We start from the raw sequence: 25,000 nt of genomic DNA, 5'->3' as shown, positions 1-25,000 counted from the left end.
AGCCCAGCGTGGTCATGGTCACCACAGCCCACCAGAACCCGATGGGGATGTTCTTGAAGTTGGTGTGGGCCGCAGCCGTCGGATCGTCTGGATCTGCACCAATTCTTTCGGCATAGTAGATCATGGTTGCAAAGATGAGGACGCCCAGCGCCAAGAAGATAATTAGCAGCAGGAACTCGTTGGTGCTCGCCCGCAGAGTATGGCCCAGAACCCGCAAACCAACAAAGTGGCGGGTCAGCTTGAAGATACGCAGGATACGGACAAAGCGCACCACGCGCAGGAAGCTCAGCACGTCTTTGGCTGTTTTGGAAGAGAGGCCGCTCAGTGCCACCTCCAGATAAAAGGGCACGATAGCCACAAAGTCAATGATGTTGAGGGCGCTGCGGAAGAACTCCGCCTTGTCAGGGCAGAAGACGACTCGCGCCATCACTTCAATGGTGAACCATATGACGCATACGCCCTCCACGTATGTCAGCCAGCCATCTGTGACTACCTCATACACTATCTGCAGGGTAGAAGAGAAGATAAAGGATCAGATCATAATGTGTTTACTATTTCATTACAAGGTATGCCTCATCCAACTTGTCTAACTAACACAGCAACACCTCTGAATGAATCAAGCAGCAACAATTACAATTCCCCTTTTCAAACTCTGGTCACAAAAACTTAAAGAAATAATTTCCATTAAACCATTAAAAAAACAGTAATAATTTCCTTTCAATGTATGAGAACTTGGGTTAATTAAAGAGACTCATCATGATCTCCTGTAGGCTACCTTAGGTAACTACAACACCAAATTCTCCCTCTTCATCACCTGAGTGACTTCTAATAACCAGGTTATTTTGTATATATTAACTGTTGTGCCTTTTATTTATGTCTCTTAATGTGTGCATATGTTTATATGTGTCTATGTTTGATTTTGTATGGGTGTACAGGTGTGTGGGTATGTTTATATACAGCTCCGGAAAAAATTAAGAGACCACTCCAAAAGTTTCTTAAATCTTTATCTCTACATGTAAGGCAGCCATTCCAGTGTCTGTTGAATTCCAACACAGAGAAATGTATATATATATATATATATATATATATATATATATAATTTAACTCAAAGAAATACCTATAAATAGTAAAACCAGAGAAATAGGTTTTATGATTTTAGGGCAGGAGTGGCTCAGTCTGTCGGGACATTGGCTGTGAACCGAAGTGTCGCCGGTTCATGTCCCGAGCGGAAAAAAAAATACGAAGTGTGGACTGGTACTGAAGAGGTGTCAGTTCACCTCCTGGGCCCTGCCGAGGTGCCCTTGAGCAAAGCACCGAACCCCCAACTGCTCCCTGGCGCCGGCAAGACTGGCAACCTTCGCTCTGTCACCTCTCAAGGTGCATGTGCATGTGTGCAACCTACATGTATGTATGCATGTACAAACACAGAGTGAAAACTGAATTTCGCCCTAGGGGGAATAATAAAGCTTCATCTTGATAATGCTGCAGTGGTGTCTTCATTTTTTCCGGGGCTGTACATCCATACACTTGATTCTGATTTAAATCTTATTCCTCGGGATTGTGAGATACACCATTTTGATCTCTCTGTCTGTATACACCAACAGAAGATTGATATAACGTTGACTTTATGTCTCACTGAGGGGGCGATACATCAATAACAACTTGCAAACTGACAGAATGCTAAGCTGCTACATCTTTACTTCATACTTTCAGAATGCTGCTTCTTATTTGTGTTCCATGGATATGTACTTATCTTCATTTTCTTTATTGTTTGCCTCTCTATCTTATATGTTACTCTGTCTTGCTTTGGCCTTTTGTCTGCATTGTCCCCTTTGCTGTAACTTTGTACATGTCCCTGCTTTTGGACAAACAGAGGACTTCTGTTTGGAGATGATACATTTAGGTTGGAATGCTTCAACATTGGATGATGCTTTATGTTGGATCACCAGAGGTTTAGGACTGTTTGAGACCAACATTTGTTGTCATTCATTTTTTGATCATTCAATTTGTATTCTGAGTTTCGTGATTCTCCTCGCTTTAAAGAACAGCAGATCTAGAACGCTGCAGTGTCCCTTTTTATGGTCGCGTTAATATATCTAACATAACTTCTGCGTACCTCCTCGTGCGTCACGTTGCCAACGGTGACGTTCTCTGTTTTGTTGTAGATGGTGTTGAAGGCTTCGTGGGTCTCCAGGCAGAAGGTGGAGATGGAGAGGAGGATGAAGAAGAGCGAGCCAAACGCCACATACTGCAGAGAGGGAAAAAAAACAGAGAGGGGGAGGGGGGCAATTTTAGAATTTGCACATCAAACATCACCTCCTTTTATTCAGGCTTAACCAACAGGAAACTGTCATCAGCAAACAGGACATGTTTGGCCCAACCAGCCTTAGCCTTTGTCATTAGAATTGTGGTGCTGCTGGTGCTTACAGGGGGGGGGGGGGGGGATTGCAGTATGTGGCACGCAGTTGCTATACCTACAGGCTGCAGATAGGGGGCTCTAATAACATGCTGAGGAGAGTGAAGGAAGGCTGCTAATTCAGTGCAAATGTCCTGACTGCTGCAATCCCATTGATAACAACAGCCCAGTCAGAGGGGGAGGGGGGGAGGGAGGAGGTAAGGATGATGGATGAAGAGTGTAAAAGTAATGAGGTACACCGGGTATACTGTGTGTCTGTCTGTTTGTGTGTGTGTGTGAGTGTGTGTGTATGTTTGAAAAAGACAGTAAAAAAAATAGAATGTAAAGAGAAAATGAGTGGATGCATAAACAGGAGGAGCAAGGAGACGTGTGCATTATGCAATCAATGCTCCTTTATTTGCCGATACACACACACACACACACACACACACACACACACACACAAACACACACACAAACACACACACACACACACAAACACAACACACACACACACAAACACACACACACACACACACACACACACACACACACACACACACACACACACACACACACACACACACACACACACACACACACAAACTCCATCAACCTAGCATCTTCACAAGTTCTTCATATATTTTATGTAGTGTATTATCAGTTATTGTCAGTACTGTGCAACCGCTGGGTAATGAGATTTCCGTTTCTCTGCAGCTTCCCCCCTGCCCCCTTACTATTGGTTGCCCTCTCCCTGTTTCTCCCCCCCACCTCCCTACAGTATGCCTCTCTTTCCCTGTGCTCTATGCAGTGGATGTGTCGGGTCTTCCCATCGTGTGCGGAGTAGCAGTCGTCTTCCTAAGTGCTGGGATGGATGTCAATGTTAACTCACACATACACTGAACAAACTGAGACCTTGACTTTAATTAAATGTATTATGTCAACAAATCCCATAACAGTATTAGGTTAGTTGAAAGCAATAATATTAAGTTGATCTTTTCTCATTTAAACGTAATCTATTGCTTTCAACTAACCTAATACAGTTATGGGAAATCTGTTTACATTTAATTAAAGTCAACATTTCAGTTTGTTCAGTGTATGCAAGGACTCCTAACATTAAGGCTAGTTTTCCTGACCTTCATTTTAACCTCTTCTTTTATTTTGCTGTAATACCTGATGTCCTGCCTCACCCTCCTGCAGATGCTTAAGCTGCCCAGATACTGACCACATCAATTTTTCACTGTCAGTACATATTCAGCTTCTTCTGGAAGGCAGAGTTGCATATTCATACAAAATTCAAGAGATCCAAGTCCGGACATGTTGTGTCCTTCTAAAGTTGAAATGTCTATCATTTGCAAACCAGCAGACACAGGGCAACTTAAGCATTCACATGGAGTGTGTATCCACCTTATAAGCATAATTCCAATAATCCCCTCCATTCTGGCTCTGTTTCTGGTCTTTACAAACAAAAATACCTTTTTTTTAACAGCTAAATTCCCGGTCATGTTCACAAGCTAACCTTTGCCTGCTGTTTGACACAAACAGTAAATGTGAGCCAAAAAAAACTAGCTAAATTAACTTGCTGGAAGACACTTATATGCTTTACAGAGTCGAGGAGAGTTATCATTTTCTGACTTGACTTACATTACCTATTTATTCATGAAAACATATTGACTAATACAGTAAAAGGTATTATATTTGGGGTAAAAGACAGTAAATATACTGTAACATAGGTGCTCATACTGTGATACAAAATCAAACATCAAATGATATTGCTTTAATTTGGTTAATGCTATAACAGTATGTCGAGGTATCCAGCTCTAAATGTGCATGTGAATTGTTATCTAGTTCCTTTAGTTCGTCTTCATAAGACAAAAGTGCAGCTGTTAGTTTCTGTGAGATATTAGTAGAAGGAAGACAACAAACCCGAACAGACAAAGAAACCAGCTTCCATTGCTGTTTCTCATTTGGAAAGGAAGTGTAACAGGGAACAAGCAGAAGCTAAAAGCGCTAAGCCGTCTGGGCTAGCCCTACCAGTCCACTTAACCCTAACCCTTTTGTACTCACCAATGGGATCTCCTTAAACAACAAAGTGTACCACAAACACCTTTTTAGGGATAAACAGTGCGACATGAGGGAAGTGTGTTTTTGTCTTTTCAGAAACATGTCTTGATGACTACAACCTGGACTCCGATTAGACCGGCTAGCGTGTGATGCTGTAGTCGCCTCTAAACATTCTTCAACGCTGGTTTAGTAGCTGAGGAACATCGACTGATGGCTTTTCTTCGTGGTGAGGGAATTTGCAGCTATTCTGTCTGTAGCTGAAATACCTCAATCCCCAATAACAGCAAAAGACGAGGCACTCACTGAACTGTACTACAGCTTCAGTAAGCCTCAGACAGCACACCAAGACGGAGATCTTTCCCCTGCTGTTTCAGCGTTACAAAAACTACACCAGTATGCTGTTTTCCCAACAAGGGTAAACAACACACTGGACCTTGTTAACTAAAACAAAAAGGAGCATTCAAGGCAGCAACCTCCTCCAAATGTGTCTTTCTGAAGTCTATGCCTAACCAGCATAAGACCTTGGGTGAATGAAAAAAAACGGTACAGAAACAAAATGTTTTAAATATTGAAAATGTTAACACCTCTGCTCTAGCTCTGATTTAAAAAGGTTTAAGGTTTAAAATTCCAAATAAATTTGACAACAAAGTTGTTTAGTTTTTAGTTTTGCTACTATACAGTATACAGTAAGCAGCATACATTGTGGCGGGGGGGGGATGCTCTGGATGAAAACAGTTGTGTGTTGTCCGCTGGGAAATGTCACAGCATGTTGTTAAATAATTTGGCCAAGTGGGAGCATGTACCGTGAGAATTGACCCGATTAATTGGACATTTTGTCATAGTAGGAAAAGCATGGGTGTTAGTAATAACATTAGTGATGGCTCTGTTTCATCGGTGATATAATTAACCATCGTCCAGCAACCAACGAAGATTTAAAACCCGTCAGGTGAAAGGAAAGGAACGTGAAAGTATGATTGTATGTGTGTGTGTGTTGTGTGCATGTGTGTGTCAGGTCAGAAATGAAGAAAGACTGATGAAGTCTCCCTCTAATCCTCAGTGAAGACATCAAGTCCCACAGCTTATTATCATGGTCTAATTTAACACTGCTATCTAGAGCTGCCCTGGATACACACAAACACACACACACACACACACACACACACACACACACACACACACACACGTTCATTTTCCAGCATTTTCCGCCTGTTGGAGGGTTATTATAAGGGAAGGACACAGAGAATAAACACCCCCTTCTTTAATTTAAATTTCCTTTCACTGGATACAGTACATTTTTTAAATATCTCACTTCCTTTTTAGTCTGTATAAATGAGAATACATTTACATACATGTGAATTACAACTAAATGTTGGTAATATTAGAGATTTATTGATTCAAGGTTCAAGTTTTTCATTACAATGTTTTTATTTTATCTGGTTAGTTTTGGTTTCACTTTCTATTATGCGGCAGCGCATGTAAACACAAAGACCAGAAGCTCCCATGAAATTCTTACATTTTTGCATCAATCTTTGTCTTTTCTTCTCTCTTAGTCTGTCTTTACTGGAGAATTGGAAAAGGAAGCATGGATTAAGAGCAGCAGACTTTGAGAGGATCACCACTCATGGCACCTTCCAACCAACCAGCCAGTGAAACAGACCTTCAGGCCAAAAACAACCAAAGGAAGTGACCACCCCAGGTAGGGAGGGAAGACAAAAGCTAACCAAACTAAGACCTTAAAGACTCTTCCACTACGTCCCCCTGCTCATAGTGGATGTCCGGTCCCACGAAAATGAGACTCAGGCCTCCCGGATCAAGCTGCTGCACTGGATGAGCCAACTGCAGACCTTGGTGCATGGTTCCTCAAACGTCAACGTTGATGGATGATGATTCTTTGATTTTGATTTATTCATGTTAAAGACACTAGCTGCTATGGTTTTTGTAATGTTCTGTTCTGTCATGTTTTTCCTGTGTAGTGTGACGGACTAATCTATAATGCCATGTTGTTGTGCAACCCTGTGTTGTCCTTACTATCCTTGAATCTTTGAATATCTGCATCCTGTCATTATCACCTCAATGTACTTGACATTGATTGGTTGGTATATGGGCTCTCCAGTTCCCGCGTACACACGGGATATATAGTCGGAAATGTACGTAATGCAACAAACTGAAACATAGTTTAAATTTTATATACTATGTGACCTACTGTTCATTTCTCTAATCCCCTAATCTCAGCACATCCAACTCTCTTTCTCTGTAACACACTTGGAACGCATTTAGCTCTGCTGCAGTCATAACATAATGTTACTCTGCACCAACTTCCTGTTAATGTTTCGAAAAGTCCAACCATCCTAAAAATGCTTTCACACTAGAAAGAAAACTGACCATGGTTGAGTTAAATGGACCAGATCTGCACAATGTGGTCTTTCAACATACAGGTGTTTTAAGAGGCACGCAGCAGAGAAGCTTTCTATGTGTCTTGTCAGATGACAGTTTGCATGTGAGATCTGTCAGTGGGAGTCACCTCCTACCAGCCAAACTCTGCACAAATGTGTCCGTCTGCTCTGCCAGCAATTTGGCCGATAACCAGCCATCTTTTGGCATCACATTTGGCTGGTATGATAATGTGATTGTCTGACTAGTTGGCTTTGGTTACTACTGTGTCCAGCTGAGGATTTAACTCTGCTGTTGGACTCTCATAAATCCCTCATGAAGATTGACACACACATGGGTTTTCCCCAAGAATAAAATGGACCAATAATAAAAACAACCGAAGTAAAACAAACGTGTATCTGGAGTTATATTCCTATAGAACCAAACACTATTTTACATTATTCTTATGGTCGACTTTTAGTCAACAATAGCCATTCAATGTATTTTAATGTATATATTTAGTAATTACGTCTTCAGAGGTTAGTCGTTTTCTTTGTATGTGGTGAGGTGCGCCATTCCTGGACCGGAATCCCACATGAAGGAATAGAAAGAAGTAATCCAGTTTTTCTGTTTGTAATGTTATTTCATTGATATTAGCCTCACAGTTGGCTGAACAACCACAGCTGTGTCAAAGCTGGATTGAGCTAATTATTTAGTAAGCAAAGGATAACCTTACTAACTGCTACTACCGCTGCTGCCTCGTATAGATTTCCATGGTGAAGTAATCACAGGAACATTTGTCCTCATGGTTGACAACAAACGTTTACAATCATTGAACGGGTTTTGACTGACTTATTTTATGTTGTAGACCGAAACGTTACAATGTCTTAACCACAGACCTTATTTCCGGCTTCTAACCAAAAATTCATTCAATAAAACATTGACTTCGAGACTAGATATCCCAATACTGCTAAAATGCTAACTCATTTCCAGACTTAGGACTCATTTCTGCACCACTATATTCTCACATTATCAATCATCAATACATGATAAATAGAGCATTAATAAAACAACACAAGCTGGTTGGGCTGCACTGTAAACACCAGCTGTTATTCTGTTGTGTGACTGACAGAGCAGCTGCTTACAGTGTTCCATGTTACCATGGCAGCGACAGGTGTCACCAAAACAACCATCTTACTTTAATGTCCAAATATTAGTTATTCATCATGTTGATGATTAAATCTATTATCATATTTTTTATACATACTAGGATGTTTATATTATTGTAAATTAACTCAAGAAATACATTTTGGGTTTAACCTACAAGACACGAGCATTCTGTGGCTCCTGACAAGCATTCAGAATGACCTAAATCTCTGTCCTTACCTCCTCCCCTGGACGCTCTCTTTAGCTTTCTCTCTTTATCTTCTTCATCTCTACTCCTCTCCATCCTGTCTCTGTTTTTTTGTCCTCTATTTCTGTCACCCTTTTTATACCTTTCTCCTTCAAATGTGTTCTCCCTTTCCTGTCGTCTCTTGGTATCCTTAGATCTCTCCTGATTCAATCCTTCCAGTCGTGTCCTTCTCAATTCTTTCTGTCTTTTACATCTGTGTGTATTTAACATGAAAAGGATTGCTAGTCATGACAAACAGACAATAGCTAGACAACTTGTCATGCTGACCTCAGGTGTCCTTTGAGCCTCTTTCAGTATTTTTTGGTTTTGTTTCAACTGTTTCCATCTTAACCAGGTAGCTGTTTTCAGCAGTAAACCCACTTTGCACTAAACAGTGGACAGACAAAGTCAGCAACTAGCTGCTGAACACGGTGGAATATTTATAACTGAGATTATCCCAGGAGTTGGAAAGCCGGACATTCATCAGGAGAACAAAAACACAAAAAATGCTAATGTCACTCCGTCTCTGCTGAAGTAAGATGAGATTTGTTGCAGTCATTCATAGCAACTTGTTTTTCAGGTAGTAGTCCCCCCCCTCCGGAAACGCCTCTCTTGGACTCCTTGTTTACTTTCGGAACATAGTGACATCTCACTCACTAACACTCACACTTCAACTGTCTAAAGCTGCAACACGTTGTACGTGATAGGCTAAGGGGCGGGACATTTCCCGCACAACTCCAAGAGGTTGACCAATCACAACGGAACCTGCCAGCTAACTAATCAGAGTAGACTGGGCTCTGAAGCACTAAATATAAACCTGAAAATGAACATAATACAGTATGTCGTCTTTAACATCACAAACAGTAAAATACTTAACTACCAGACAACTGTTTTTCAGAGTAAAATCATAACGAAAGTAAACTTCAATCAATTTGATAGTTGATTATTTGTAACAATCTTTCTCCATCAATAAATGTAGCAGCTATTCGTTTTTGGTAAAGACCAAACCCAAATTGAAGGTTCCATCAGTGTTACCAAAATCTAAAATTTGGCTGAATCCTAAATGAATACTCATGATGGTAGATAATATATTCTTTAAAATCTAACTTATGAATAGAGATGGAAACTTATTGGAAGATAATGTTTCTTGGAGCCTGCTAGATGTTTAAAAAGGCACTTGCCTCTGGATGATACTAGTGCCAATGGTCCGTCAGCTTGTATGCCCCTTAAGTGGCTAAAGTAAATGAATGCAGCTATATACTAAAACATTTGCTGAAAAAAACTATCCAACTATTAGCTAATGTCAAAACCGAAGAAAATATACTAGCTAGTTTAAATCATGTAAGTGCTCTGACACAGGTTGGCTTGTGTTAGCAAATTAGAAGGAGAGACACTAAAGCATTATCTGGTGACTCAGAAAATGCTCATTACTTAAGTACTTGGCTATAATTGTCAATACTGAGAGACAGGGAATAAAGAGCAATAGTGCAAGTCAGCAAAGGAGGGCGATGTAAAGAAAGGAAAGGATTAGAGTAGAAATGTTTTAAGGTAAAACAATTGCAATGAAACTATAGGAGGCAAGAAAAAAAGCGCTCTCAGCTTGGGACAGAGGATCAAAAGCTTCTAATTAGAGTCATTTAGCCTGGCCGTGCTGCAATCTGTGCCAGAACTCATCACAGTGATCCGACACTGACCTATATGTCAGTGGAGAGGGAGGGGAAGAAAGGGAGAGGAAAGACTACTGAGAAAATTACCGAAAGAGAAAGCTGTAATATTCTAGATGAAAGAAAAAACTGACATTGGATAGTTGGATATACTCTGAGGTGAAGTACCATGAGCCTGAGAAAAAGTCACAAATGGAAACTGTCTTATACACAATATGTGAATAACTCATTGATGTCGCGTAGATGTTTTGTAAGAAAGAAACTGATGTCTGTTTTATGTTATAAGCGGCAAACTTTTTCCAGTGAAGGAAGTCATCTTCTACATGAAACTCATTTTGAAGGTCATTAGATTGATGGAAGGTGGTTAACTGCTATTTCTTCTGAGAGACATGGTCCCAAAATGGGAAAATAAATGAAATGTTTGGACAGTTTGAATAAAGACTGTTAAAATAAGGAGAACGCATCACTGGTTAAAGCCAATGCTTAAATACTATGTTTACAATCCCTATAGTGGGTGTGCTAGTTTAGATTTTGCTTGGAAAGAGGAAATATGGAAGTACTTTTTCTAATAGATCATCAAAGACGGTGAGTATCAGAGTCGGGAGTAAATGGACGTGTCAACAAAACGTCTGACTGTAGTGCGGGAGAGATGTTTCCTGGTTTCAACTTACACTAAATGCTGGTTTATTCATCAGTATTTAGTGTTTAGTCCCTAACCCTAAAGTGGGTGTTTATCCTGGAACCAAAATTGCGTATGCTTCCTCTTAATAATAATCAATCAAGATTTCATCAAGCTGTTGGAGACATTGGCAGTAGAGATGTCTCCCTTTTATCCAATATATTGGAAGAAAATAGAACAAAAGGTACTCAATACTTTGCAGAATTCATGACCAGGTTACTCCAAATAATCAACCACACAGAAAGAAGCCGCATCCATACAGCGAGCTAAGGCTCAGTCGAGGAGGCCATTAATGTTTACATCTACACCTTAGGTCCATGAAAATACGCACCTCTGCTTTGTAAAACAGAAGAATATGTTCCTTCATGAGGCAGGAAAAGGAAGCTGAGAGGATTATCTTGAGTAACTGGGTCATGAATTATCTGAGGATACATTGCTATGAATTTAACCCTAACCCTTTCAATGTATTTTGGCATGATTGGCTGAATGTCCAATAGTTCCATTTAAATGGGAATAAGGAAAAAAAATCAACATTTATAAGAAAATGTTGAAACTTGAACTGTTTATTTATTAGAATAGTTGGGCTTATTGACACATTAATACTACTGCATATTATCTATTTACATATATATTTAGAAGTACAGTATAAGAAAAGCACAAGTTTCATGTGTAATCATATCTCATTTTACTTTTAGCATGAGCTGCGGTCCGTTGCACATTTTCCGCAGTTGGCCCCCGGGCCGTAGTTTGGACACCCTTGCTTTACAGGCAAGAAATTGTGTTTTTTATTTAAGGGTGAACTGTCTCTTAAAGTTAATACTTTTCACACAACCAACGCTCTTTACCGTACCCTAATAGGGTTGCTGTTGTTGATTCAGAACTTGAGAAGGTGCAACATGAGGAAAAGGTTTGTGATCTGAAGCTGAAGAATAAGACTTATGATATCATCCCTCTGATTGGCCACGTCTGATAAGAAAAATCTTCTATGTATTGTTCTGGAGGTTTGATTTAAAACATGTAACATACAAAGGATACTAATGCCAACAACTAATGGCAAACACATAATTAAATGGGACTGCAGCAAAGTGATCTTTTAAAATGACCTCACATTTTCCCTCCTGTAGCAGTGACGCAGCAAACGGGATGTCTCTACCACTGCAGAAAAGACACACACACACACACACACACACACACACACACACACACACACACACGCACACACACACACGCACTCAATGTCCCTTGTAAAGGTGACTTCACCACAAATAATCCTCCTGAAGATTTGCATACTGTTTACTCCACAGGAAGAGGATACAGCAGTATGTTGGCTGGAATCTCTCTCCACACACACACACACACACACACACACACACACACACACACACACACACACACACACACACACACACACACACACACACACACACACACACACACACACACACACACACACACACACACACACACACACACACACACGTTGGTAGAGTGAGTTTTGCAGAGTCAGCAAGAATCTAAGTGGACAGGCTGTGTGATCGTGTATGTGTGTGTGTGTGTGTGTGTGTGTGTGTGTGTGTGTGTGTGTGTGTGTGAGTGTGTGTGTGTGTGTGTGTGGGAGTGAGAGATGAAAGCAGTGAAGGTTGAGGTGCCTGTGTGCTCTCTTGTAGCTGTATGTTGTTTCCAACAGTAGGCGGCGAGGGGGGTGCACTGCTTCAGTTCTCAGTGTGCTACAATAGCAGGGATGCCTCAGCACACCTCCCTCTGTGGGCTCCCCCTCCCACATCATGCTCACTGTTTATTTGTATTTATCCCCTGCTCTTTATCTGGTCCTCTGTCCTTGGTGCCTCCACACTGCAGCGTTTTCCTGCCTGCCCCCAACCTGTTAGCGGCCTCTCCCCCTGTTGCTGACAGATGGCCACATGCAGGAGGTGTCAAAGATCAACTTGCACACAAACAAGCACAATGGTCTGACATTATAGCAATGGTCATTATAATGGATTACTATCATGGAAGCCTTGACACCCGCTGCAGTGGTCTTTTCCATACGATTGTCAGATAGTTTGTGCTGGGTTTGCTAAGAAATTGTTTATTTTACTTCCGTCATTTCTCTTATGTACAGGGTGGCGATCTGACGTGCTGAATGCAATGAAACTCAACCTAATGTGTAACACCGAGACCTGGACCCTCACTACACAATGATGGAGTCAGTGCATTGAGGGTCCATGTCTCAGTATTGGTGCTATGCCCAACCTTATTTGCACATCATTACAGCAGACATATCGCATGACCCTAACCTGCATGGAGAGGGTTTGAGGGAATCCATTTGAAACGCTAAATTTAAACCTATATTTGAACTTAAATCATTCATATTTATGAGAACATTTTATTGTCATGTGTCTTTATGTATCTGTTTATTGATCCACTTATTTATATTTCCAGGATTTCAGGGATCATCCGGGCTTTTTTACTCGTGTGGTTTGCCTCTTATTACTCTTGTAAATAACCTTGTGTTTTTATTATCACTATTAGCACTTATTTGCATGTTTTTACCCTCGAATTATTTTATTGTGAACAAGCCTGCGAGTAAGTCGACAATCTCCCTCCCTGCCATTTTATTTATAACATTTTATTGAAATATACAATTTTATTTATTATACCTTCAAAGTATTTTAGTTCATCTGGATTCCTATAACCCACCCTCAGAAAAATAATTGTGTCCTTTAACAGACGTGAGCCGTCCTATAAGGAATCCTCAGCACTTTGTTATTGGTTTTTAACCTAACTGTGTTGATTGACATTAGTATTTGTTTATTTATTATTTGTGAAGTGGATTGTTTTGATTCAGATCTTATCTCTTACAGTTTAAACTTTTTTATAAACTCTTTTATTTTGCATGTTTTAATTATTCTGCATGAATGTTTTTATACTTTTATAACTTTTGTCAATTATCAAATATAAATGACCACCAACCCCAGGTCTTTTCAATGATTCCTAGGACGGTTCCCTGGTACATACCTGCCTCCAGAGCCCACCGGGAGAGAAAGAGATATGTTGGTCCCGCTCTTCTCCCTCCTCTGCTGTGGCTTAGTCCTCTCCTGGGTTTTTAACTTGTCTTTAAACTTGGGTTTTAGTTTGCATTTTATTTGTATTCGTTTTATGAAATTCTTTGAGTTTTTCAAAAGTTTTTTAACATTCCTTTATCCCCGAGAGCCAGTGCACTTTGCTGCTAAAACTGGAAGAATCACCTGATGTTAGAGCAGATAAACGGCAAAACACCATATCTCATTGAGCTTCTAATTCAAAGTCATTTTAGATTGGCTGGCAACTGTTTCCGCGCCAAGCATGAACTCATTTCAGATCTTATGGAAGCTGGGGGTTGAGAGCTGACTTTCAAAGATATGCTGGTGAGAGACGCTGGTTTCAGTCTTGAAACCCTCACAAACAGCCCTTCGCAAATGGAAATGTTGGGAAAACTGAAGTGGGAGTTTACACGATGATGATGATGATGATGATGATGATGATGATGATGATGATGATGATGATGATGATGATGATGATGATGTGCACAACTACGAGCAACACCATGATGAAGAAGACACTGTCCGTAAGAACACAGAGACATGCAAAAGGTACAAGGTTCATAGGGAGTTGGGAAGGTGGGTGGAACACCAATGTGAATGCATTCATTTGTAGTCATTTGATTGGTTGAGTCCTTTATTATCTGTCTTGTAAATGTTTGCCTTTACATGTGTCTGGCAGTAGATGCTGTGAATTAAAACACATTTTAGTGTTGTCCCAGAGCACCTAACTGGAAACAGGTTTGGGGGGTTTGTGTGAGAAGACCTATATATCATTGATTGATGTTCTTTTAGAAAAGTATTCCGAGAATCCCCGCTGCTTCATCCCATACACAGACTTTATGGCATTTTTCGAAAGATTGTCTTTTACAATCAGTATGCTTGAGTAGCTTATAGTTATTTGACTTTTTGAAAGATCAATTTTTCGGGCCACATGCGTAAAATTGTCCCCAGGTCGGATTAAAACCCTGGTCCTCTGCAGCGGGGACTCAGCCCCAGGAAATGGGCTCAACTAAGTGAGCAACATGGCAAATCTGAAAACTCCTAGCTGGCTAAACAGCAAGGAAAGCCTCTCTTAATTTCACAAATAATCACAGTTGTGGTTTTAGAGGAAATGACAAGCCTTGCAGAAACCTCCCTAAGCACTTTGATAGTAGTTGCTGGCCAGCTTTCACCAGACGTGTGCGTAAGCAAAGCTGGACCGCACTGAATCAGCAAGTAAGGGGGGGAAGTGGTAATGGAGGGAAGAGGATCGATGAGACTCTGGGATGAAAAACAAAAGAGCCTTGATGTCTTTTCATTATAAATCAATTGATTAAATCCATTCAATCACAACAAATCTCCATAAGTCATAAACACAGACAGTCAGTTTGGATCTTCCTTCTGCAGTGATGTACGTTCGGAGAATAAGTAGCTAACATCAGAGCTCATTTAGGTGGAAACAGATCATAATTGAATCTGCTAAGCCAGGCAGCTTGTGTTTGAAAAGATTGGAACGGTTGGGGGGATAGCAGACAAGTTACAGGCTGATGTAACGCCTGGATCTTCCCACTGCACTATAAGAACACAGACCAACCGATACATAGGGTAGAACAATAGAAGGAAGGCAGGAGGAGTAGATGCTGTCACAGAGCAACGGGGCTCTGTTGAGAGAGCCACCCATCCGTAGAATCATTACAGTACGCTACAGCCCCGAGCAACACGGCAAAACCTGCTGCAGAGACGAGGACCGCTACCCCACTCGACTGGTTTCATAAAGCAACAACGGGCTTTGTTAGAGAATTTCACTTTGAAAACCATGAATCAAACAAAGGCTCTTAATCACAATCAGAATGGAGTTTATTGTGGGGTACATTTACACACACACATGAATTTGCTTTGGTGTATGGAGAATCAAATGAGTTAATCAGTCAAGTGAGGAATGATGGAAAAGCATCACTTTTTTTTTTATGTAATCCAGAACAATTACCAGTTACATGTCCTTTATGTATAAAAATAAAAAATGATGTAACCTGATTACTTTCTGTTACCATAAGGCAAATCAAATAAAAAAAGAGAAAATAAACGACAATAAGATGTTTTTTAATTAAGTGTATGTAACAATGTGACCTTATTATCCAAGACTTTTCATTTCAAAAATGTAGTAACAGCAAAAGTTTACAAATGTTGTTTAATGTGTTTAATAAATCAGGTGCATTAAAAAATAAATGTATTCAAAGTAAAGAAGAATTTAAATAGCCTTTATATAAACAATAAAGACAATTCATTCACTAAGTCTATATATATAAGAAATCGATATTTATTTCAAAATGCATTCTAACACCTGCTAGTAATCTCTATTTAAAAAAAACAAACATTAATGTGATTCCTTCTTTTGTTCTGTAGTTGTAATGGAATACTTTTTTTGTATCCTGAATACGTGATATTGTTCCATGTAATCCGTTACTCCCCCAAGCCTGAAAAGCATTAAACCTCCGAGAGAAACCTGGGAAATGCGACCGGTATGACAATGATCACCCCCCCCCCGCTCTGCTGTAGCACTGCTGCAGGCCGCAGATTGCTGCAGTGCTCCGCTCGCTGCAGAGTGTAGCTCCAATACACTAAGTAGCAAGGACGGAGCTCTGCCAAATAGTGCCCCTGGCTGCCAAAGCTCACACTGAGGGCCAAAAGTAGCTGCTGCCAGAAAGTGGATACCACACCAACCTGGGGGATAGAATACGCAACGCTGACTCTTCGTGGTACCATAGATACAGACCACCAACATGCTTAATGTGGCACAATTGTACACTCAATACACCCTGCAAAAAAGACACTGCAAAGCTTTGGATTTGATTTTCAATATTCCTGTTTTTCTAAATTACGAGAAGAAAGTATCTGCCATTTATTTATGAATGTATGAATTTGTAAAATGATTTGGTCTGATAAAGAGCACAAAATAGGACACAGAATACAAATAAAGACATTCTACATACGTTAAAGTTGATGGTATAGATGCAGATTGGTTTTTTTAAGTTAATTTTATTTTTAGGGAAATTTCCTATTCATTAAAAGAGAAACAATAGAGTATCACTTTTAAAAACTGTATGAATGAAAAGGCAATACAAAATAATTGTATATTTATCAAATATTAAATCTGAAAAATGAAATTTTATTTTATTTTCCCCCTCTTCCCCTGATTTTTTTGTTTACAAAATATATGATGCTCATACATGTTCTTGAATAAAAATAAAGGAATAACAACAACATGCTTAATGACTGGTTCACCACCACCACTGCAGTATGTTCATATTTAGTTGAATTACAAGTTGCGATAAAATTATTCACAGAATAGCAGCATGAAAGGGGACGGGACGAACCCTTTCTCTTTCCACTAAAATGATTGACACCTTGGCCCCGCCTCCATGCCCGATATTGATGTTTTAACTGTCTGGTTAGATGAGGTCATCAGCTGAGGAGAGCACTCTGCAAAGGTCATATATCGATCTCCTATCTTCCCATGTGTGTTTGTGTGGGCTTTCCGTAGCTTGTGAAAAACACAAGAAGTCAAATTACAAACAAGGCAGCGACTTGTAGGTGAGATCCCCGCAGATTTGAGTTTATTCAGTAATTGGGCTTCTGTATATGAGTGATTGGTAGTGAAATTACAATACAGGACTCTCTATTTGTCCTGCAAAGCGAGAAGAGCTGCAGGTACAGCACTAGGGATGTAGTCCAACCATCAACCCACTGACCCACACACACAAACAAGCACACACACACACACACACACACACACACACACACACACACACACACACACACACACACACACACACACACACACACACACACACACACACACACACACACACACACACACACACACACACACAGACACTGCAGAGCCCCAGAGACCGGGAAGCTGGTGGTGTTCCATGATGAATGGGGAGGCAAGGGATGGAGAGGAGAGACTGGGACTGTCCCTAACACTAAACAGTAGCAATGGTCATACGTTGACGAGATCTCTTTGCTTCATCCATATACTGTTGATTGTGACATGCCAATAGACTTTCAATCATGACCGTAATATCTACCTTACACTGAAAAATGTAAACGTTGACTTTAATGAAATGAATTAGTTCAACAAACTGTAGTAGGTTAGTTGAAAGCAATAATATGAAGTTGAACCTAATAGTTTTTTACTTCAACCTAATATTATTGCTTTCAACTAACCTACTACAGTTATGTGAAACCAGTCGACATAATACATTTAATTAAAGTCAACGTTTAAGTTTTTTCAGTGCACTTATCTTATAGACGGAGCAGAAAGCACAACATCAGCTTTCAAATTGTCAGTCTATTGTAATTAAACTGAGTTAGCGTGTAGTGTTTCATAGAAGAAGACATTAAATGCACCATCTTCGGACAACTTTAGATAAAAGTACCCGTTTAATGACTGTGGTTTAATTAAACTAATCTGACATCACCTAAGATATTGTGTAGTTTTAACTTATCACCAGGGTTGCCCTCAGTTCCAGCAAACTTCACAGAGAACAATGAACAACACGAAACACCATCACAGATCTGTGTACACCACATATTCTCTGGTGTAGCTAAAGACACAAAGGAACAAGATGTTATGGTAAATTACCATTCACACTCAGGACAGTGGTGAGGGTCATCCTACACAGAGACAAACAGATGACTTATGGTCTTTGAGTGCAAGGTGGTTTGATGTTTATTGAAATGTTGTAGAGTATTTCTGAAGTTGTTAGCGTCTTTCGGAAGTTGTGCGGCGTCTGTAACATCCGTAACTGTTAGCTTGTAGGCCCAATTCCAATCCGCACCCTACCCACTCCCACTCCGTGATGGAGTGACACTCGCAGCATAACAAGGGTCCGTCCTTTCAGGGGGAGGGTGTAAATACAGAGGCAAGCTTTGGGACAAACTCCCCTCTCTTGGCAGAAACAGGAAACATTCCATAAAAATTGTTTCAAATCAGCATCTCTTGGACTAAGAATAATAACTGAAATAAAACTCCAAAAATCTTCATTGGCGTTTTTTTGTAATCTTATTTTGTTTTAAAATCTGATGTTTATAAGCTGCTTGTTTTTGGCAACAGTCCCTGTAAATATATACAACTTTATAATTAAATTCACACGTTTACTGTTTTCTAGGCGGGTATATAATCCTAAATTTAAAAACACAAAGTTGTTAACATCTGTATGTCGATATTACATTTACATCTTGTTGTGCAGTTGACCGACTGTCACACACAAGGCTGGAGGACTGGATAACACATTGGAACGGCATTTAATGTGGCGGACGCTCCGCGCAAACGCACAAACAGAGGGGTATTGTGTAGGGGGCGGTTTGGAATTGGGCTCTAGTAGGAATGATCTGCTCCAACTCTTTCTGTGCCAAGCCCTTCCTGTCACCTATAACCCCATTCATACACCCCTGTGAGACTATCAACACCACCAAGTGTTTAAAATAAAACTGCAGGATAGATCTAAACAAAGGAACTTGACATGCCAATAATAAACATCAGTGGCTCCTACAGAATGAATCCCTCAATATGTTAGCGTTCCGTTCCCTACCGAGACTGTAAGTAACCGTTCCGACATTTTCATATCTGCTGATTTACATAAAAATATTGTAATAATTACAGAAATGTCAACATCTCAGCAAACATATAACCCATAGATCATTAGTTGATTTCTTTAAACCTCAATTCTCTAGTATCAGTCGTGCTTTAGCTGTGGCATTAAAGGATCTCCAGGTGCATTTCCGTGTCAAACCATTGGGACAATAGTGAAATACAAACTAAAATGATCAGTGTTTTCATCACGGTGTTTTATTGTCATGTGTATTACTGGGATTGTGCCATAGTACTAAGTTTAACAAGGTGATTTTTCAAATAAAGGTTTACTTCCCTTCAGCGTTTCTCGTCTCGCCTTTCATTTCTCTCTATAGTTGATATCTCCCAGAGTTTCACCTCCGATTTTTCTTCTTCTGTTGCTCTTATTATTGTAGGCCATCCTTTGCCCGCTGTGTCCTGTGGCAGGTCTGACATCAGCCATCAATGGTGGGACATATTTTAGACAGTCCTTACTAAAAAGCATCAACACTTGGAAGTTAAGCATATGAAAAGCAATAAAATGAGTTTGTTGAAGAGAAACAACAGAATGGAAAGAGGTGAGTATCACTTTCACACACCTTGCCAATCTGTGCATGGAGTGGGAATACTTGTCAGATTATCAATTTCAGAACATTACAGATATTGCGAACGTTGCTTCTTTAAAAAAAAAAGCCTAACCTCTGAGTAAGGAGGAATGATTGGAAGGCTGAATATGCAACCACAACTTGCATTCTGTTTCTGCAGTCAGCACTTGGTTTTTTTGTGTGGAAATTAACTCAAGTCCTAGCAGCCTAAAGTTTGTGTTGGGTCGCTAAAAATTGCGCGCCATTGCACACCTCAGCTACACAGTTCATTGGCTATTTTAAAGCAAAGTACCCAGTGGAGGGACCCTCTATGACCAGGATCTACATTTAAACCCATATAAATTATTAATGCAAAGAAAAAAAAGTGTATTTTATCCCTAGCAAAGTCCCTAGAAATGGAATCAGCTCTGCAAAATCTTCCCCACAGATATATGGAAGTTTCTCCAAAAAGCATTATGAAATATGCCCTTTACCTTCCGAAAAACACAAAAATAAGTAAAGTAAATAATGGAGGATGGTGGATAGTGGTTTGGTCCGACCTCACGGTCAGAAAGGTTTCTCTACAAATGGAGGTAATGTCTGCCACAGCATCAAAAAGCAAACTGCTCCGAGGTTTCCGCGGGACACAGGTGATTTACATTAGTGAGAGAAGAGAGAGAAAATGGCATGGCTTTTTTTTTCGTAAAGATTATTTTTTTGGGGCACTTAACCTTTCTAACGCAGCACATTACTGTCACATTGTACGCTGATGTAAAGAAACGCCTCGGGGTGCATTACCAGGCCGGCTTCCTTCCTTCTTTCCATTCTTGCTCTTTTCATTCATTTATTTTATTTTTGCCATTCTTTAATTTCTTCCATTCTTTTCATTCTTTTTTTCCTTCTTGATCTTATTCTTTCTGTTTTTCTTTTGACTGGTCCACATGATCAAAGCATAAACATATTAAGAATATAGTAGAATCAAGGGTATAGAGTTGAGAGGAGATGCATACGCTCATGCCTGTGTGTGTGTGTGTGTGTGTGTGTGTGTGTGTGTGTGTGTGTGTGTGTGTGTATGTTTGTGTGTTTCTGTGTGTTTGTGTGTGTGTGTGTGTGTGTGTGTGTGTGTGTGTGTGTGTGTGTGTGTGTGTGTGTGTGTGTGTGTGTGTGTGTGTGTGTGTGTGTGTGTGTGTGTGTATGTGTGTGTGTGTGTGTGTGTGTGTGTGTGGTTGTCCCTTGAGTGATTTAAGAGCGGCACAAGACCTTTGGGGCGACAAAAATGAGAGCAGGATAATGGAATATGAGAGTTTGCAGAGGGACAAACGAAAGACATTCAAAGCTCTTAGGGTTTATGAGCAGTGGCGGCTCCTGACAAATTTCTCAGGGGGGGCAAAAGTTGTGATGATGGCTAAGATGACCCATTCAATGGGTAAAATAATAATAAATAAAAGTCAGATAGCCAGCTTTACAGTGTCACATCTCATTGTTTAATTTGGTTTTCAACCACTAGATGCAACCCCAGACATAAAATATACAATACATTTGGTTCCACAATAAAACACACATTAACAGATAGTTTGTCATCTAATAGTTTGCCCTTGAAATCACTTTTAGCACAGTCTACAATTTATAGCCATCATGGATGCCATAGCAATAATCAAATCAAATTATACTATAATCAAAACTGTAATTAATCAAAATTTTCCAGAACATATTCCATTTACCACTATACAGTTTACAGGTTTACAGGTCTCCGCCAGACGCGCGCGCTGTACGTCCGAGCACGCATCAGTGCGTAACTGCGTATGACGAAATCACGTTAGGGCAAGCCCCCCCGGAGCCCATAGAAATGCATTGTATCGTTCGATTTTTGAAAAAACGAGTCTCAACATGTAAGTCTATGAGAGCGCCTGGGGCGATTTTCAATCTGACTGATATCGCCCCAAGGGGGCGGGGCTACTGGTTGGACAGTGACATCCAGGCTGCTGATTGTCGCAGCGATATTCAGGCTGCTGTTTGGACTATACTATTAAGACTTAGACCGGCAAAATAAACTCTTTTCTCTCTTTTTTTTTTCTTTTTTTTTTTTTTCGTTTGGCTTAAGGAGGGCGGTGCACTATCGCCCCCTATGGGCCAGCCGCCCCTGTTTATGAGTCCATTATAAGCAAATATATAACTCTCTTACAGTATGAATATCACATAAAACATCATAACAGTATGTTGTGTTTTGTTAAACACGCTTAAGACTGCACACACTTCTCCTAACATGTCTGTCACTCAGACATGCCTCCCCTCCCACACCCCACTCGTCTCCCTGACGCACCTCCACCCACACAACTCACTGAGGTGAAGCAAACAGACGGCGGTGCACTTTTTCTGCTTAGTTCTCCTGTTCTCCCTGATCGCTGCAGTTCTCCACAATGCCATTCACACTTGTCCTTGCAGAAATGTGCTTCTAAGGAGTGGTGCAGTGATGACGTATTTTTGTAGGCCTGAGAGTTAGCATCACAACAGCTCCCTGACATAAAGCATTGTGATCTTTCCATTGGATTCTGGAATATGGCAGAAGATCAAGATGTTTATGACACATACACGTTTTTGTCAGCAGCATTATCTTAATTTATTAGCACCACCTTTAAGGTTTTTGAAGCGTAAATACAATCTTCAGTATAGCTAACATTAGGCCACAAAAAAACCTACTCTCCACCGCTAAGCCAAATGTGGCTAATGTTTGATGTGATCACCTTTAGTGGTCTCATTTAGCCATGTTAGCAATCACCATTTTGAAAACATTTAAAAGCATCAGATATTCACCAGTGTGGTATTTACAGACGTATTTTATGTCGTAGAACAAAACATGAGAATCATGTTAGCTTGTGTTGAACACAGCCTTTATTTAAGGCATAAACCAAACAATGTTTTGAAGAAATCATAGACAAAAGCAACTGGAAGATCTAAAATGCTAACTCATTTCCGGGTCTACTCTATTGCTGCGTCCTGCTTTTAAAAACATTTTTAAACTAGTACAATGACTTTGGGGTACTCTAATTGTTGTTGATTAACGTCTTATGTACCTTTATCTAAGTCAAGATTTTATTTTGAATTTTGAAGGGACTTGTATTGGTAGTTTTACTTTAAAGGGTCTTTGTACTTCTTCCAACACTGCTGCTAATGGCACCAACAGAAGCACTCCTTATTATTTACTATCTCGACCAGGGGATTACGAGGTCCGTCACTTGAGTGTGTTTGACTATGCACATGACTGTGAGAGTGAGTGTGTGTACATGTGAGTACATCGCATCTCTTGTTCAGGGCTACTATCCATTACTGCTGCAACAATCTCCTTACTATTGTGTGTGACTGTATGCAGAGTATTTTGTGAGGCTGTGTTTGACTGATATATTATATATTCTGGACTGACATTTACCAACCCATGTAGCAACCTATATAAACATCTTGTAATCGTCTATCAGCACAGCCGCAAAGACGCTGGTGAGCTATGCTAACGTCTTTAGTACAAATTCCAAGTCGCTGCTCTGGACACAGAGGATATGTACGTTGTGTTTGTCTGTTAAATTAGTATGATATGTGAGGGACTATTTCCTATTTTGACAATGGGTCAGATTGCTTTGCTAATCTAAAAAGGTTTGGAAAAGTACCAGATGCTCGAACAACTGATCTCCAAGCTGAAACTATGGTTACAGAGGAACAGATTTCGACAATCAAAATGTACTTCCATTTCCTCTGGGGCTGAGACTCTACTGAATGGTAGCAAACTGCATTAGCATTTAGCACAGATTTGGGGCGGTTAAGGCACACTTCCGCTTCTTGGTTGGGTGGCTGAGATCTGCACTTACTGAACGTTAGCAAGCTGCATTAGCATTTAGCTAAAGGTACAGCCTTACAGCTCTGCTAGCATGGCTAAAACGCATAGTCTTGTTTTAAAAAGTTAACTGAATGCTTTATGAACATTATATATACACAGAATGGACCTGATAATGTCTACAATACACTTTAAAACACACTGTACTTTCACAGAGCAGCTGAGTGCAATCTGATTTTATTTGTAAAGCAGAGGTCAGCAACCAAATTCATCTACATCATCAAATAACACACACATGCACATATTCCCCCATACACACACATGAACGCAAACACACAGACAGACAAAACACCCGCAGAGTTTTTGTCAGCATATTACTGAAATGGAAATATTACCACAGACAAACTTATGGAGGACAAAAAGGAACATCACAGGAGAGAGCGAAAAGGTAAATAGTGGAATAAATTAGGGCAATGTAAAGTATGAAAAGGGAATAGGATAAAAACTGAGAAATAATTGATTCTTTCTTCTTCTCTCCAAGCTTTTTCTCTTAATCCTTTACCCTCTCTTTTATCTCCCCAGTGTCCAGCTTCCCCTCTGTCTTACTCTCTGCCTTTATGTTCCTCTCTGAACAGTGCTACAGCATCACACTGATTTCCATTCTGAGATTTTTCTTCACTACCCCTTTACTTGCCCCGCAGTATGCAAGAATGTACGTGCAAACACACAAAAGCAATCAATCCAGAGTGTCCGAGGAAGCTTGACACAGCAAACATACAGGAAGGCTTTACGGACATCATCGTATTATCGATGCAGCATGGCTGACAGAGAGGTTTACGGCATGACTGTGTGTGTGTGTGTGTGTGTGTGTGTGTGTGTGTGTGTGTGTGTGTGTGTGTGTGTGTGTGTGTGTGTGTGTGTGTGTGTGTGTGTGTGTGTGTGTGTGTGTGTGAGAGATACAGCCGACTGCAGCAATGTTAAAACACTGGAGGTAAAACGGTCCTTCTTTCACTTTTTTGTATTATTTATTCATAGGAGAAGAAAGGTTTAAAGGGAGACCGCATGCAAGACCTTCCTACATAAATAGCACTAGCTCCTTTCTCTTTTTTCCAACGTATTACATGGTTTAGTTAAATGCTCGATTCTGATTGGTCAATTTGGAGATTCAGTAGTCTTCTTTTTTACGAAAGCGAACTGCTGCTAAGGCGCAAAAATGTTGATCAATTTAACATTAGCTGTTACATAAATATACCATTTAGAACGGAACTTTGGATTCACGATGGCCCTATCTGTGCCAAGTACGTTTATTATGAGAATAAGAACAGGAATTCAAGAGAAGGAAAGAGGAAAAATAG

General features: G+C 40.2%; 1 protein-coding gene across 1 annotated transcript in view; it reads right to left on the bottom strand.

Annotated features, from left to right (window-relative positions):
• The window catches only part of LOC134878269 (potassium voltage-gated channel subfamily C member 1-like), a 60,359-nt gene that overhangs the window by 21,474 nt on the left and 13,885 nt on the right, over positions 1-25,000 (bottom strand). The window contains exons 2-3 of the mRNA XM_063904197.1: positions 2,117-2,248; positions 1-505 (exon numbers count right to left, since the gene is read on the bottom strand). The exon at positions 1-505 is cut by the window's left edge and continues 357 nt beyond it. Coding sequence (XP_063760267.1) covers positions 1-505; positions 2,117-2,248 — 637 coding nt within the window. The remainder of the gene's footprint in view (positions 506-2,116; positions 2,249-25,000) is intronic.

Source organism: Eleginops maclovinus, chromosome 16 (genome assembly GCF_036324505.1).
Source record: "Eleginops maclovinus isolate JMC-PN-2008 ecotype Puerto Natales chromosome 16, JC_Emac_rtc_rv5, whole genome shotgun sequence".
NCBI lineage: Eukaryota > Metazoa > Chordata > Actinopteri > Perciformes > Eleginopidae > Eleginops > Eleginops maclovinus.
The sequence above is the reverse complement of the archived record's forward strand: the minus strand, read 5'-3'. Positions and strand labels throughout refer to the sequence as shown.